Source organism: Triturus cristatus, chromosome 1_2, assembly GCF_964204655.1.
Source record: "Triturus cristatus chromosome 1_2, aTriCri1.1, whole genome shotgun sequence".
Lineage (NCBI taxonomy): Eukaryota > Metazoa > Chordata > Amphibia > Caudata > Salamandridae > Triturus > Triturus cristatus.
The window spans coordinates 575,193,078-575,211,226 of NC_140580.1; the positions used below are offsets into that span (position 1 = coordinate 575,193,078).

The 18,149-nt window shown below is 44.9% G+C and overlaps 1 protein-coding gene across 5 annotated transcripts in view; it reads right to left on the minus strand.

The window, feature by feature from the left end:
• SLF2 (SMC5/6 complex localization factor 2) overlaps positions 1 to 18,149 on the minus strand; it is a 411,151-nt gene that overhangs the window by 93,417 nt on the left and 299,585 nt on the right. For all 5 annotated transcript variants that reach the window (XM_085606517.1, XM_085606515.1, XM_085606519.1 and 2 more), the window contains 3 exons: positions 9,081 to 9,257; positions 8,840 to 8,937; positions 6,285 to 6,372 (listed from right to left, as the gene is read on the minus strand). In XM_085606517.1, coding sequence (XP_085462643.1) covers positions 6,285 to 6,372; positions 8,840 to 8,937; positions 9,081 to 9,257 — 363 coding nt within the window. The remainder of the gene's footprint in view (positions 1 to 6,284; positions 6,373 to 8,839; positions 8,938 to 9,080; positions 9,258 to 18,149) is intronic.

An 18,149-nucleotide genomic window follows, 5' to 3' on the forward strand; every position in this document is an offset into this window, starting at 1 on the left:
AAATAAAAAAATATTATGGAGCATGCCACCTAAGGGTGGGTGAGGTTTACTGTCCTACATCAAGGAATTGACCAACAGTACAGCAAAATCCTTCACAAGAGAAGGCTCCCTGGAGACTTTTTCTGAGACCATCTGTACCGTATTTGTGATTTATATTGTGTTTTGGGTGCGGAAGACTATCAGTATTTTTAAACACTCCCTTTAGACTCCTTGTAATTCTGATGAAGGACATTGCCACATAGGTGCTGTCCAGGCTATGCAAGAGTTTCTCCTGATTGGTAAGGTACAGGAGTGGACATAGAGTGGCACTTTAAAGACTGCCCAAGAGGGAATGGGGACACCACCTTAGGAAGGAAAGTTATCTTTGCTCGCAGTACAAGCTTATCAGAAAAGTATGTGAAAAATGGACCAACACTCAAAGTCTGCAGCTCACTAGCATGACCAGCTGAAGTTACCGCAATCTAAAACAAGGTCTGTAACGTAAAGACCTTTAACTGGCAATTATGTAGGAAAGTCAAACGGAACACCCATTAAGAAAGTCTAAATTTGAGTTCCATTGCAGCATGAGGAAAAGGGACTGGCGGAAATAAGTTTGGCAAACCCATTAATAATCTGGCGACCTGAGTACAGAAGGTTGGTCTGGGAAACATAAAAACAATGACAAGGCTGCAATATACCCCTGTGGCTACTGAGCAACCATGTTGGGCCAACCAGAACACAAATGGGAGGATTTATGCCAAAGTTGCTCTCAAAGAGTCAATGAATCTGACTCACACTGGACTATAAATTAATTGAAGAATAGACCAACGTAGCGATGAGGAGACAGGCTACCAAGATCCCGTCAATCACCGCTGGGGGGCTCTGAAAATAACTATGACTATGACTGCTTCAATCAATCTCCATTCACGAACCCTTGGGGATTGACGTGTAGGTCATGGACCCCTGATTAAGGAAAAAGGTCCACTGAGTGGGAGGCGGAGGGGAGCTCTCGGATAGAGGTGCAGGATGTCTGTGAACCACACCCATCTCTGCCAGTCCAGTGCAATAAGAAAAGGTCGACCCTGGTCCTACCAAATCTGCCTCGGAACCGGAGGAATCAAGGGTATGGGAGGAAACGGCTTATCAAGCAGAGTCTTCCAGTCAACCTGAAAGCATTCGCCAAAGTTCTTCACATTGGATGCTGGAGGCACAAAACATCAGGCAATGGGCATTGCTGTGAGAGGCAAACAGATCCACTACAGGCATGCTGCACAGGGCAAAGATGTCCAGAACCACCTATGAATGAAAATACCACACTTGTGTACTCTCTGCTTTTCTGATAACCAGAGACCTCCGATCTTCAGAAAGCCTAGGTATGCACAGCCCCCCCCCACAAGTCCACCACCCACAAAAGGTGGTGGACTTGTCGGTCATCACTGTGGCCACAGGGGGAAGGATGCAGTGGGAGACAGAACAATCTTCCTCAAGACTTGTTCTCCCCTGAACTCGAATAGTTCAAATCCACTGCAACATCCCTGCCAGATCTCTAATGTGGGAACCACTGCCTGCTGAAGAATGCGTACATGTGTGATTAGGAGGATGCAAGAAGCCAACACACCAAGTAGACGCAAGACTGTCAGGATAGGAACATGAGCGCAACATTGGCATCACATTCTGAATGTCCCAAATGCTCTGAGGAGGAAAAGCTCAGAGCAAGCACCATTGCTATGAACAGGAGGCTGTGAGAGGGCTTGGGTACTTTGACTGAAAACCTCAATTTGAACAGCAGTGAAGCTGTCAATTTCAAGTGGTGAGACACCATTAACGGCGAACTAACTTTGGGCAGCCAGTCATCCAGGTATGGCAACACCACGACCTACAACCTCTTGAGATGGGTCATGACCATGGCCATCACCTTGGTTAAGAATCAAGGTGCCACAATCAATCCAAAAGGAAGGAGAATTAGAAAGGACTAGAACTTACCATAAAAAGCAGGTACTCTGTGTGACTTCAGGATCGGTATATGAAAGCATTAATCCAGAAGATCGAAGGACACCATCCAACCTTTGGTTTCCAGCACTGGAAAAACCTGAGCAAGGGACAGCATCCTGAACTACTTCTTGTGCAGGTACCAGTTCAGGATCTCGAGCTCTAGCATTAGGCAAAATCAGCCATCTTTCTTGGAAACCAAGAAGTACCAAGAGTAGCACCCCTGCTCAATTTTCTGCTTTGGCACCAACTCCACTGCTCTCTTCTGCACCGCAGTCACTACGTCCTTCTGCAGGATCTGAAGTTGGCCACTTGGAGAAAAGGTGTGTTGGGTGAAGTGGTGTAGGGCTGCTGGTGGAAGGGCTGGGTACACCAATTTTCTATGATTTGTAGAACCCATTAGTTCATAGCAAAGCCCTGCACGCTTGTAAAAAAAAATAAAAAAATAAGTGCACTCATCCTTCCACTGGCATCATGTACTCCCTAACAGAGGAACTACTAAGGCTTCTCTGGTGGAGCAAAGCAGAAGGCAGAATGGTGAACCTGTTGGCAGCCTTCCTCCTCTCTCCGTCTATACTAGCGGAACAGGGGACCTGTTGCGGCTTACAGCCCAGCACAGATCATCTTCCTCTGTAATGTAAACCTCTCCTAAAGACAAGCGGAAAACCTTTGTATACTGACTAAAGCCTTAAAGACCTGGTTGTTGCTCTGCCTTCCTTGAAGCGTTCAAGAGCTGCATCTAATTGAAAATAATCTGCTCTCCATCAAACAGCAAATCCATTAAAGTATTTTGCACATCCAACAAGAAACCTGACAAGCTCTTAGTCCTAGCAACAAAGTCCTCTGTGTCTAGGCCTGCTCTGATGATGTGACGGGAAGAATCCTTGCCATCAGGGAGAACGTCTGCACAATGGCACCTAAAATGTCCTAGTAAGCTAGGGGCCATCTGCCAGGTCCCAAAGGACATGGGAGTAGCATCTTAAAATTCTAGTGGAATCCGATAAGCACAATGCAACTCTACCTGTAGAAAAGGTTTTAATTATCCAATGGCTTAAAAAAATGTTTTAACTCTGTGTTAAGGGGTGAGTAGGAAATGCTCTGGGATTCAATTTTGTAGTGAAGGAGGCTTGAACCACCAAGCTCTCTGGAGAGAGATGCAAGGATAAGATGGCAGGATCTCCTGGGGCTGGTCTTTTTTTTTGTGCGGTCTGTTCGATGAAGATGGCTTTGAGCATGGATCCTTAACTGCCTTACTAAAGGACTCATTAAAAAGGAACAGGGGCTTCACTGTTAGACAAGATGTGCGGCTGATATTCCACATTTCAGCTTTCTTAACCTCTGGAGAAAACTAGCCATCTCTGTAGGTTTTGGAGCAGGGACTGGGTCAATTTTGATGTCAGGTTCAACATCCATCCCACTGGTATTCTAAAGAGCCAACAAATTTGAATCATTGGAGGAAGGCAAGGAGTCAGTGTCGGCCTAATCTCCTTGGCTATCTGAGGTCTGTTCCAAAGAGAAATAATGCATAATAAATATCGTTTGTGGTCACCAGCTCCTTCTCCCTGGAACTGTTCTTCTTCTAAGAGGCTCTGGGCCTCTCTTTGAGACCTTACCCTTTTCCACGGGTATCCATGAAGAGGGTAGAGGTAGTGGCCAGAGGAACACAGGTAGTGATAGTGGCCCAATAGATGGAGCAGGAGGCAGTGTTGCCATCTGCGGAGTGGGCGGCTCTAACAAGAGGCCTGGCAGAGGGCTGAAGCCAGGTGGTTCTGGGGGGGGGGGGGGGGGGGGGAACCACACAGTGCCGAAGGTGGGGCTCTGAATGGAGTATCAAAGAGTCTCAAAGGCCCAAAAAGCATACCAGAGTGGAGTGACACTCTCCAGAACATATTGAACATGGCCTGGAGAAGGAATGCCCAATCGACATCGGCCACTAGGATCTCTGGATATGGCAGTATCAACCTAGGCACTGGAGGAGGTGGTGTCAGTACCAGGCCTGGGGGCAATGGTGAAGCCCGAGTAGACAACGCTACTAATTCTGGCTCAGGAGAAGAGGGCGCTAGAGTAGGAGTTATTGGAAAAAACCTCTAGATTTTGATCTCGTGAGGAAAGAGGAGTGCTGCTTCTACTTTTTATGGTGACTATTCTTTTCCCTCAAAGATATAGAAAAAGGGTAGGAACAAGAAGAAAACCTGGGTCTTGTACCCACTCTTGACCTACACCGCCTATGACCCCTACGTTCATCTCTGGCTCAGGCCATAAAAAAAAGACTTGGACTCATGCTTGATGACCTTGGGGTTCATACAGGGACAGAGGTTGTACAATGAGGTAGCCAAAACACCACAGTCGTCATGTGGGTCTGTGATTACATGTGTCAATCAAACCTGCAGCAGGGCTTAAACCAGGTCATGTTTGGTTGGGTCCTGTCTCTTGTACTGCATCAGAATAACTTGGAGAGCAAACATTTCTTCACCTCATAGTGAAGGAAAGAGGCTGCAAGCATGGTAAAATGTGTGGAAAAACTGAACATGAGGTCAGGGAGCCAGGGTGGGTGCTATATGACTCCAGTGACATAATTGTAACCAAATTTCTGGTAAGCGATTTGGAAAGCTATGTCAAAAGTTTCCAGATGCAAACTGATGCCCAAAGAATTCAAATGTGAGGAATCTGCAGATAGAAATACCCATTGGAAATAAAATATAGTGCAGGGTGAAAGCGCAGATGGTCCAGAGATATAAAGTGATTGATATATGAACAAATGAAAGTTGACGCATTTGAAGATACTATAGGAGCCATTAGAATATGCATGTAGTTCAAGGAATTCACAAGCCACAATTTGTGGGCTTTAAAATTAGAAAAGTTTCAACTTTAGGCATCAATACTTGGATGAGGTTATCCTCAGGACAAAAGGTGGACCGGCTTTTATGGTCCACCATTGATCGCTTACACTAATGCTTACAGAAGCAGATTGTAATGTTGACGACTCCCTAACAACTAAATCAAAACTTTCTGCAGCCGGACGCTCTACACACAAAGGTCACCCTGCCACAGGGTAGGCAGGTAAGGATCCCAAGGTGCATATAATTCTCATTTTCAAAATCATCTCACCTTACATAGCATTTGCTACCCATAACAATTTAGCTTTTGGCACACCAGGAACCCTCAAAGTGGAAAGCCAAGAGTTTGCAAAAGTAGATTTTGTCTATTTGCTTACCCTGTCAGATCAAGGACTATTGAGACACTTATACCTATATCATTCACAACATATGCAATGGAGGCCTGTCTTGGGGAGTATTTCTTCATCCCTTTATGGATGCACTCAATTTGTTTAGGTTGGTTGTACTAGATAAAGCCTCAATTTCTGTGACCTGTATGGTGCCACTGGGGCTCCCATCTTGTAGACCACCTAGGAGCCACTAGGGTTCACGACACTGTACACAACCATCTTCAGTCCACCACTTTCTGTTTTGAAGAATCACTGCTGCTTATCACTTATGTGATGGGCAGTCTCAGAATTAGGGGACTGGGTAGCCAATCACGAAATTAAAATGAATATATTTAAAACTCTGGGCATTTAGTTCATGGCTGGATCCTCAAGCTTTCTTCTCGACACTACTTTGAGTTTTTTATTCCCATATTACTTACCCGTTTTAATCTTGTTCCCATTACTTCCCTCTCAAATCAAGCATTATCTACAGTCTTCCTAATTTAGCTCTGCCAACCAGGTCTTCGTAATATATGCACTGCAAGTATTAATATGCTCTTTAACTGACTTGGTTTCTTTTATAGTAGCTGACCTACAAAACGGGAACCTACTATAGGATGTTCACAAATTTCATCACATTTTATTTGTCTAATGCTGTGAAATGCTTAGCTACCTGAGATCTGTTTTTTAAACTACCACTGTCTTTTAAATCATAAATAAAAAGTCATCTGAAAAGGTTTGTTGTTGCTCTAATGAACACAGTCTTTTTCAGGTATTTATTTCAGTTGTGTACTACTGTTCCCAATTTAGTTACTGGTGTCCTTAATTATTATCTATGGCACTCCTGTGACCTCTGGTTAAGGCGCATACTATGAAAACTGTAAATACAATAATTTAAAAAATACTGATGTACTGATAGTTTGAAATGTTGTATGTACCCAAATTATTAGTGTGTCTGGATTTTGGAGTGAAAACCTACAGTGCTTATAGTAGGTCACTATAATTGAGAACACCAAAGATCAATCTGACAATACGAGTTGGGCGAATGAATACATTTCATGCAGCAGAAGTACACACATAAAACTGAATTTTTTCAAAATATATTTCATACCTGCAAATTTTTGTCCTCAGGAAGGCACTCATACTTTTTGTCTAAAAGCTTGGAAATTATCAAAAGGCTGAGGCGTTTTCTGAGATCTCTGGAAAAGTAAATAAAAATTATTTATTAAAAGTTCAACTGTAATTTTCTATCTTTTGCAAGAACCATTAATCTGAAAAGAATTAAAGTATGTTTTCCATCAAACACCCCCATTCCAAAAACGATGGCACTAAATATTTAAAAAAACTATATTTGGAAAGGGGTTAAACTATCTTAAGCCAGATGGAAGGATATTAGCATATAGCAGACATGAGCATCGGAGGTAAGAAATACTGGCTTTTGCTAATGAAATTAACCATCCAGGTTTTTGCCCAAATTACATACCTTTATGGGCCCCGATTACTATTTTCATAACATGCGAATACTTCTGCATTCAAAAGTCGACAAAATGTTAACTTTATTTCGCCTATTTAGAAGTTCAGATTTGAGTACAGACTCCTTTTTGCTGCAAATATGTTCTGCACACTCATATGTTTCAAGAAGGTCGCTAAACATGTTCCTTCTCTCTCCAAAAAAAACATAAAAGATGTAATCTATCCTCAAATGAAAGGATTCCAGTGTGAGCCTCTCATCAAAAATAGAGTTCAAGCCCGACTAGGAGGTAGTGGCAGGGGAGAGTAACATTCTCATTAAAAAAAACGAACACTGGGATGTCTCCAGCCTTGGTGGAATGCTACAATCAAGGGACCAGTTCCTCCACCCCATTGGAAAAACAACCGTCTTTAAGGATGGGCTCCTCTGGTGGAACAGAGCTCTACGATACTCAGTAAGAAGTTGTCTTTGCAACAATACGCTATCTTGATTTCTCAACAAATGAAGAAACGTGGAGAGTACAATATCAAAAACAAGTTACCTCACTGTAGACTGTACCAATTTTATTCTGGTCTTACTGTAGGTAAGAATAAAACAGCAGAAAATGTATTTACAACCTTTCAATTCATGCCGATCTAAATTTTCTGCTTCTCTGTGTAGCCAACAACGGGTATCTGCAGCATTCTTCAGGATATAAAGCAGTACAGAATAGGAAAAATAAATCTGAGGAACCCAAGACCAATGCCCTCATCAATATCGGATTCATGCAGGAGCTAATTCAGGCATTATCATCTGTGATGCCAAGTCTTACTACTGGTGGGTTGACTACGGATACCATATGGGACCAGGTGGTACTCACAGATCCTGGTGCAATAGCAACAAACTGGCTCTCTACTTTCTCCATATTCTGAAAAAAGAAAGTTTGATGATCGTGCATCTCTCAATTTGACACAATCCTGCTCACAGACCACTAGGCCTTCTGAAAAGTTGCAGTATATTATTTTAGGTTCAACCTTTAATTGGCGATTTCAAAACTAATGTCCTACATCAAAATAAAAAGCCATCAACCACCACTTGGTTTGGGCAAATGAGTGCAGAATACGGGAGGAAGAACAAATCACATTATATGTTCTGTTAGCACATGAGAAACAAGTACCACCAGTGAAAATGAAAGAAGGCGTAAGCTAAGAACTGCTCTTGTCCCTCATTTTTCAACGTGTGTGTTTACTGAAGGGCTACAAGGCAGCACTTTCAGTCGGTTTACAATTAGTTGCTGGAAAACTTTTTCCTCCTCCCACCTTCACTTAAATGAGAGGATTTTTGTCATGAAATGCTGACATCAAACCATGTTCTATGTTGTCAAAATTCACAAGCAGACTGCAAAACAATTCTGAACTGCAATGACAACAGTAACACATGCTTAATATAATTTAAACCAGGGAAATGGGGACTGTTCAGGACACTCAAAAACATTTTGCAGCCCATACATCTGATTGGAACAGCCTAACAGCCTTGAAGTTGTCTTTGAGGATATGAAAATCCCAATCAATCTTAGTTTCAGTTCTTTCAGAAAAGGGAGGATATAGATTCATTACAATTAGGAGCGCAAATGTCATATCTGAATCTAGACAACACTATTGGAAAAAAATGTATCATGTAAGGAACTTTTCTTCCTTTGACTTCTTTGCCCGAGTGAAAGTGTACCAAAGCAGAGAGAAAGAATATTGTGGGCTGCCACTCGTGTGCTGTATAGAATCTTTCATAAGACAAATAAATCAAGCTGCATTTGTAGGACTCTGGAGATATTTTATTATAGGCACTGCTGATTCCACGATTTAGTGTATTTAGTTTTCAGCACACTGTCACTGTAAATAAACCTAGAAGGGTAGAATTTCTTTACATGACTTTGTCCACGTGGTGGATATTATTTCACCATTCTCATGGTCTAGAATCTAGACTAATCCGTAGATAACAGAGTAGGGGACACTTTAAGGAAATTAAGCTACTGCATTAGTCCGGTTGCTACACACTTTCCATGCTAACTACTAAGTCACTCAGAGGAATAACTCAGACCTCCAGTTTCACAGGTCGCACACTAGTTCAATGTACTCCCTCCCTTTATAGTTATGTGTGGGGCCCAAAACACTTTTATGCTTATTTCACAGAAGGACCCACTCTGTCGGAGTAAAAATTACCTTCCGCGTGCTATTGAATTCGGTACGAGGTGCACCAACTTCAGAAGATTATGATGATGACTAGAAAGTTTACTTATACATAAGCAGATCTCGTTCATCTACAAAAAAAAAAAAAAATGGCAAATGTTAGACGTCACATTATTTTCGTCTTAAAGTATGCAAAGACGTTCTCAAAGTAAATAGCAACAATTGTTTATTTGGCAAAACACCAAAAGAGGTGTCTCAAGATGTTACATTTTACCTTTACATCCCAATCTCTGATATTTTTCAGCAGGCTTTCTAGTAAACAATGGATATCAATCAATGGAATCTGCTTCAGTTGCTTTTCCAGTCTTATTTTAAACAGCAATATTAAGAGCTGTATGATTTCATGGTCCTTGTAATGCTCAGGGCACACAGCTGTACACAAACCTAAAAACTTTAAAAAATAAAAACAATTGACTATTGTGAACTAATACTTCATTTTCAAAATATTGTATTTGACATTTATTAAAGCTCCTAAATGATTCCAAAATCTGTAAGGTTCTAAATTAAAAGAAGAGCTTTAAAACTCGTTTTTACCATACATCGTCATACCTTCTGCATACCACAACAGACAAGACAAACAGGCTAAATGCATACGGGACCCACCACATATATCAAAATAGTCAACCTTTTTGCAAAAGTAAAGTATACTTTATGAATAATATGTCCCATAATTTCCTAATAGGACATTATTTCAAATACAACAGCTGATAAGAGTCTACATAAAAATATAATGGGCTAGAAAATTAGCTTCATATAATGTAATAAATTGAAAGGAGCAAGCAGCATTTTCTAAGAAATACTTGCTCTCCTTATGTTTACACTTAAAGAATAACCTACTAAATTGTCCATAAATTAGATGTTTCTGGAGGATTCTAAGTTTGAGGTATGATATGGTTTAATCTAAAAATCTGAGATATTCGACTGCACTTGTACATTTAAAACTGAACTGAAGAAGGATAAAACAAACATTTGTAAGTAAACATAAAATATACAAATTATATAAATACAATCTGCACCAAAAGTCATCACAATTGACTATGATAAGGTGTAGTTACAAAAACTGTTCAAGGCTTGAAACTGACTTTACAAGATAAATCCGAGCAACATTTTATATTTCTTTAAGGCATTATGTAATTTCTACATTTATTTGATGTGAATGTATTCTTGTGATGGACACTAAACAGCCCTACGTGTGGGTACTGGAAGCAGGAAAGACCGTCTTGATGACTCTGGTATTCTATTAAGAGCCTGTATGTGCCTGCATTTGAACTTATTTAGCCTTGTGGCAGTTGCGCCATCCCACAATAACAATACTGCTTCATGTTGGCAATAAGTCAAAAATAATAGTTGTAATGAAATGTTACATCTGGACAAATCTATCATCAGTTATAATTTTGCAGAATTGTGCTTTCATGCTTTTTACACCATTGTTCACAGACCTCTACCAGTTCAGAACGTTGGACCAGAGGTGTGAAACATTCAGGTCTGCATTACTTAAATTAACCTAACATTAGGACTACCACTCGACACAGAGTGCATTTTCTTTCACTGGCTCTATTAATTCTAGCTTCATGTCTCCATCACATAGCAATCTTGAGTTGAAATGTGCTCCATTTAACACTTGATGCAAGGTTATGCCTTTTTGAAAAAATTGGTATTTCACTACAGCCTCTTACCTGAAGATACACAAATGTTTTGGGTACAAAGTCATGAAAATAAGAAGCTTTGGAGAGTTATCAATTGCTCTCTGGTTAAGATTAGAAGGTCTGGAGTGGGGGTAAACTTGGAAACATTTCATGGAATCAAAAGATGATTAATACAATCAAGTCAAGTCCCCATTTGGACTCTTGTCCGATACAAATCTTGAATGAGCAGTTACTTGTACTGGGGCAAAGCTCCACCAGTAGGCAACAGCATATCAGCAAAGTACACAACAGCACTACTTCAAATGACTTCACTAATAGGCACTTCTTTAACAAAAAACTTCTATCCAGAAGGGCAAGAAAACTAGGAAACCATCTCACTCCCTAATGATTTTCAATACACAAAACAAAACTGCTCTGATCCTTTCCAGAATTATGATTCTTTCAGCATAATTCTTCATTCTTTTTTAAAATAGTTGCAATTGCAATCTGTAGGAAGGTAGGATCCTTCTGGCATGGTCACCCCCATGTTTTGCCTGGGGTCAGTGTGTTTTGGACTAGTCTGACAGGGATCCTGCTAATCAGGACCCCAGTCACTGTGCTTTGTCCCTAAATTGGACTTTGGTACCATCCTAATTGACTACTGGTGTACCTTTCTAGGACTTGCCAGTACCACCAGACTGCTTTGAAGGGCACATCTGGTGCCCTCCTTGCATACTCCAGTTGGAACCAATTCAGGGAGCCATTGGCATCTGCACTGGCGTGAAACTTGACAAGGACATGAGAGTATCCTCCCCTCTGTCCAACCCCTACCGATGGGAGGGACCTCTGAATCGTTCCAACCTTTCCTTTGAGTACTTTTTTTTTTTTTTTTTAAATTGGCATTTTCAAAACAATCAAAATACCATACAATACAACACAAGCCAGCAAAATGTGATCGATGTAGGAGCTGAAAAATCACAGTCTTACAAATACACAGTTCTTATTAGTGACCTATGCTTCATTAGCCCATCCCTAGCAAAGCAATCAACGTGCATCATTCACCTAGACAGTTATGTATAAAAATAATTACAACGATAATAGGAGCAGACTTCATTCAGTACCTCAGAGGGGGTCAGGTATGTAACCTGTGCAGTCCCTTCCCATCTTCGTCTTATGGAAGCTACGCCTCATGGGCAGGGTTTGGGGGCGCCAGGGGGGCAAGGCTACCGCTCGGCAGTGCGACACTGAGTGTCTACCATGGCTACTTCAACTCCTGCGGTCTTTGGAGCCATGCCAGAAATGGTTCCCATATGTCGCGGGGTCTGGAAGATGGCGGCATCAATTCCCAGAATACACCCAATTGTGTGAGCCCATACGTGACATCCCGAACCCAGTCTTTAATGGCAGGCACTCGTCTCCTGCCCCAATGGATCGCAATTTGCCTTTTTGCGAACAGTAGCAGGAGTGCATGCAGCTTGTGCAACTTGGGTGGTGTGTCTTTGACATATCCTATGAGTCCGAGAACAGGGGAGGGGGCCAATGATATATCCAGGATAGAATTTATGGAATCAAAGACTAACACCCAGAACCCGGCAATTTTGGGGCAGTCCCATGCTATATGTAAAAATGTAGCTGAGTTGTATCCGCAACGCCAGCAATTATCATTATCGCGTATACCCATGCGGTAGAGGCTAACTGGTGTTCTATAAAATCTATGCAAATACTTAAAATGAGTCAGCCTCAGTTTGTAGTTTGGTGAGAGTACGGTTAGTTGCCCACAGAAGAAGTCCCACTGCGCGTCAGTCAAAGGCGTCTCAAGGTCTGCATTCCAGTTGCTGAGGGATGGCGGTACCACCAATGGGGCAGTGTTTTGCATGCGTGTATACAGGCGCGTAATGAGTTTGCGAGGAGACGGGTTTTCAGTAAGTTTGCCAATGCAGGTAGCTGCGGCGGCGCCTTTGGGAAGCCATCCCATAGGGAACGGCATGCTGCACGCACTCTGTGGTACAAAAATATTTCCGCAAATGCCACCGTCTGACCCTCAGTCGCCTCGGGAGGGGGTCTGAACACGTCCCCAGGGTATAAGTCAGCAAAAGTTTGAAGGTTCATCTTCTGAGCCTGCGACCTACTAATACTGTCTCGTATGCAAGGTAGCATTGGATTATGCATCAGAGGAATCGAGGGGGCAAATAGCACCGGTATTCTTGCTCGTTTGCGCAGCTCCTCCCACGCCCAACACAGTGTTCCAGCAGAGTCTATGTCTCCTCAGGGCGGTGGGCTTTTTGGTATAGTGCCACTTTAAGTGGAATGGGGGCCATAGCAGCAGTCTCCACCGCCACGTGCGGCTGAAAGGGGGTGGGGTGGGCCCAGGAATGTAAAAAGTGTGCCTGAGAATACAGCGCATAAAGCTGCATGTCTGGAGCACCCAGACCGCCCTGTCTCAGCGGGAGGGTCAGCAGGTCCCAAGAGGTTCTAGCTTGCCCACACGCCCATGCCAAGGAGACCAGCAGAGACTTCAGGGAGTTATAAAACTGCTGAGTGAGGGAAATCGGAATATTAACGAATAAGTACAGGAATTTTGGTAATATTACCATTTTGGCCAGAGCGATCCTGCCAGCTAGCGACAGCGGCAGTTTAGACCACACTTTAACTTTATCTTCCAGCCATTTGATCGCTCCACCATAGTTTAATCTCCACACTTCCTGCGTGTCTCGACTTCGCCAAATCCCTAGGTATTTGACCTCATCAGCCTCCCATCTCAAGGGGAATTCCGATGTCACCAGGGGGGTGCTATCTGTCAGCGGAAAGACCACCGACTTGGCCCAGTTAATAAAAACACCAGACAGTCCGCCAAACCGGATGAATTCTCTCAAAAGGGGATCTAGGTTCTCCTCTGGGTTAGTAATGTAAAAGGGTGACATCAGCTGCGTATAACAAAATAAGTAGGCTTCTAGAGCTGAACCCAATGCCCCACGCAGTATGGTGTTGTCGGATGCGGGCAGCCAGCGGCTCCAACGCAATTGTGAAGAGCAAAGGGGACAGTGGGCACCCCTGTCTTGTGCCTCGCGAAATTGGGAATGGATCAGAAAGCAGGCCATTTACCTGTATGCGATGTGTATAGCAGCCGGATGCTTTGTATAAATAACGGGCTAAATCCCATACTCCCCAGAATTGAGAAAAGGTACTGCCATTCAAGTGTATTGAACGCCTTAGTGGCGTCTAAGAGCACGACCGCAGCTCTTGCGTCTGGGTGTAGGTAGTGTAACACCGAGAAGATCGTCATTAAATTGTGGGAAGTGGATCTCCCCAGAATGAATCCAGATTGATCGGGAAGTGCTACCATCGGCAGCAGAGGCTGCAATCGATTAGCAATCAACTTGGCGAGGATTTTAACATCCACGTTTATCATGGACAACGGCCGATAGGAGTCCAATTCCTCCTCTGACATCCCAGGCTTAAGGAGAGTATTAATAATTGCTTCCCTCATGGATGGAGATAGTATCCACCCTTCTCCAACGCCTCTCCATATACCGCCAGCAGTCTAGGTGCCAGTTCTTCAACACAAGCTTTATAAAAGGCCGTAGTTAGACCATCCGGTCCCGGAGCTTTACCCAGGGGCAGGCTTTTAATCACCTGGGCTACATCTGCCACTGTATATGGAAGATCCATGTATGTTCTATGGGTATTATTAAACCAAACTAGAGCCAATGACTCAAGGAAGTCTTTCAGCTCCTTGGTGTGCGACCCTTGCTTTGTAGTAAATAAACTGGAGTAGTATGCAGAAAACTCAGTCAAACTGTTTCTTGACCTCTAACAATGTCTCCCTGCGGGGTTCGTATAGCATGAATAAATGTGGCTGACCTAGAAGGCCCAAGCATCCCAGCCAATGTACGCCCTGGTCTGTCCCCCTCACCATACCTCCGCTCCTCCGCATACTTTCCCAAGAATTTTACCTCTCTTTGAGACTCCTCCGCAAAATCCAACAGTTTGTCCTTCAGGGTTTTCATAATATGGGGCTTGTTTGTGGAGTAAAATTGTTCCTCAAGTTTTCTAATTTGGGACTCCAGTGACAATAGCGTGCCCCGAAGAGCTTTCAACACTCCCGCTTGAAGAGCAATACATTGGCCTCTGATCACCACTTTAAATGCCTCCCAAAGGGAGGCCTCAGTGGTTACTGAGCCTGCATTGTTGGTGAAGTAGTCAACAATGTTCGTTCTTATTTCTTCCTTGAAGGCGTCATCCATCAGGGCATGCGGCGGTAGACGCCACTCAAACGTCCGAGGGATCGACCACGGATAGGACAAGCGCAGCAAGCAGGGGGCATGGTCTGATAAGGTACGCAACAGGTGGTAGAGTGCAGTAGTCCATGCAGCCAAGTCTCTAGAGACCAGCCAGTAGTCCAAGCGGGACCAAGCACTGTGGTGGTCAGATATACAGGTACCTTCCCTCACAGGGGGTGTCTGTTGCGCCAGATGTCTACCAAATAACCCTCTGCAATAATAGTCTTCAGAGCAGCAGTGGCAGCCGGGTGTAAAGAGCAGGCTGCACCTTTCCTATCCATGACATCATCTAGGATCGCATTATAATCCCCACCCCACAAAATTGTGTCGCAGCCAGTCATTGCAATTCTAGACCATATATCCTGGAAAAAAATCAGGGGAGTCAATGTTCGGACGATAAATGGCTACCAGTACCAAGGAGATCCCTCTCAGTACCCGATGAAGTATGACAAATCTCCCCTCGGGATCTCTATGCATCCCACCCTCATGCCAATCCAGCCCTCTCCTAACCAACACAGCCGCCCCTCTTGCATAGTTGGAATAAATAGCCGAGTATACATGTCCCCATTTACTATGTCGCAGCCTATAACATTTAAGTGCGTCTCTTGTAAGAAACATATCGATATTATGTCTAGATAGGTAAGCATGCACAAGTCGAGCCTTCCTGCCATCGTTCAACCCTCTAATGTTTCATGTTAAAAAGTTTAAGGCTGCAGCGTGAGTCTGTCTGTAATGTACCAGTTAGTGTAGTGTGGACGTCCGAAGCATAATGACTCCCAAACATAAGCTGTGGATGGTAACCAACGTCTTGTGATCATACCGGCATTAAACAAATTAACAACCCCTACCCACCACCCACCTCCGACTCCAACCCCCCAATCAGGTTGCAGAATACACCCCCAAAATGGCCAAAGGCACAACAGTCGTCCATATGAAAAAGGGAAACTCCCCATGGGGGCGTAGTGGCACCAGCAATTTCCCCTGCTCGCACAGGGTGGCTGGGAGTTCTGCAGCATTATTACAGGCCCTTCCCAACAACCCCAATTAACCTAAATGCCAAATCGATATATATACCAGAACCCACAGCAGCATGTGCATAGGTTACCACCTGGTTCCGCATCTTGGCGTTTCAGTCTTAAGGTTCTGAGGGCTTAATGATGTCCAAAGTTAGTCATTATCACTGAGTTGGCCAGTCACAGACACCCCGGCACCTCGAGATTCTTTATTCTTCTTCCCACCAACATGTTTAGCAAATTTCATAGCAGATTTCGCATTGGTAAAGTAATGCGCGGTGCCATCATGCGAAACTTTCAGTTTGGCAGGGTAGAGCAGAGAATAAGGGATTTGCGCCTGCAGAAGGATACGCTTGGCCGGCATAAATTCTCGCCTCGCCGCCTGTACTGCCGGGGTAAAGTCCGGGTAGAATGAAATGGTGTTGCCCTTGTGTGCCACCTGACCTTTTTCCCTTGCTACACGAAGAATGACATCCCGATCTTGGTAGTTCAACAGCTTGGCTAAGATCTGCCGGGGCGGCGCCCCCACCGGAGGCCCTGGGCCCAAGGATCTGTGCGCTCTTTCGACCACAAAGACAGGAGATAGGTGATGATCAAACAGTTTGTGTAGCAAATCTGTTACAAAGGTCTCCATTTTGGGCATAGCAGTGGTTTCCGGAATGCCCGTAATGCGCAGGTTGATCCTTCGTGACCTCGCCTCTAAGTCATCGTTCTTGGCTCTGATGACCCCCAGGAGTTTATCCATGTGCAATAACTGTTCTTTGGTCCCACCTGAAATTCGTGAAATTCGGTTTGTCGGTTTTCTAGGACATCTAAGCGGGTTTCGTGCACTGTCACTTGAGTTTTGACTGAGTCTAGTTGCGCAGACAAATTATCCAACTTGGAATCAATGGTACGTAAACTTGAGCGCATTTCCAACATGAGGGTGCAGAGATCTTCACCCTGATCCTCCACCTGCAAGTCCTGATGGTCTGCCGATTGGGCATCCGAAGGATAATCTTTGCCTGCTTTGCGTCCGGCTTGCCCATGGTGTAGAGACAAACAGGACAGTGTATTCTGCTGGGGGTAGGCAGAGCAAAGCGCCCAACTCCTCCAATCTGCTAGTGCGACGTCCGCTCCCTCAACTAGCAAGTGTATCTATGCTGCCGCCATCATTCAAGCCACCCGGTACCACTTGTCACAGTGTAGGCCCACCTCAGCCGATCTCGTAAGTATTGCTCACCTCCTCTCCTCCCGTGTGGCGCTCTCCCGGCCAGCATCCCTCACCAACAGCAATACCTGGCAGCGGGCCACAGTAGAATCACCAAGATCCAGTTAGGAAGAAAACGTCCAGCTGCAGCCGTGCAATATATCAAGAGCAGTGGCACATGCGGGGCCCAGAACAACGACAAGCTTCAACGCACACCAGCTCTCGGGGCAAGTTTCGCCTGCCTGACTACGTCTCACCGCAGCTCCAAGGCTCACCAATGCGCCCAGCAAGCATGCCGCGCCAGCACCAGCAGCAGGCAACTCACCGCGGCGCGTCTTCCAGTGCGGCACAGGTTCTCAAGCATCCATCCCTCCGTCGTCAGTAGGCAGCAACTAAAATGATTCAGCAGCGCAGATTCCAGCCAAAGGGGATGGGGGTATCAGCCAGGCACATCTAACTCCGCACAGGCACAGTCCGCTAGGTGTAAAAGCAGTGACGACAGGCCCCCTCAAGAGCAAGTTATAATCCCCCCCACGCCCATGCAGCGTATCAGTACTGTACCTCAGGCCGCGACGGCAACAGCGAGACCGCGCCAGCAACAGCGATGCCGGCCGGAGTCACACTTTCAGTCAGTGTCCAGGGCCACGCTCTGAAGAGATCATCCTCCACACCTCCGCCACTCGGCCCGCGCCCACCACGCAGCCGTGGGTTGAATCTTCCGGCTCCACATACAGTTCACGTCCAGAGAGGCCCAGGGCGGTCAGCGACATCCAGCTACGCCCCAGTGTAGCACGTCAGGCCTCTCCACAGTCTCACAGGGGCGTCGTCCTCCTCCCCCACAGGTGTCGGATCAGCACTCACCCCCGCAAAAGCGCGCCGGGGCCGTCTCGCCAACTGCAATCGCCCCCACTACAGCATAAGGAATCAGGCCCAGGACTAGCCTCAGACTCACCCCCTTGTGCTCCGCGTCAGCAGGTCGGTAGTGTCCAAGTATGAGCAACGGGGGTGCAGTAATGAAGAGCCGAGGCACCGATCAGCCCCACAACCCGTCTCGGGATCACAGCGGGCCAGGGTCACAAAATGGCACCGGCGGTCCTCCGCGCGCGTTCATGGCTACTCCTCCTCCGATCACGCATTTATGGTGTAGTGGCGAGTTGAGTCCTCCAAACAGGTCTT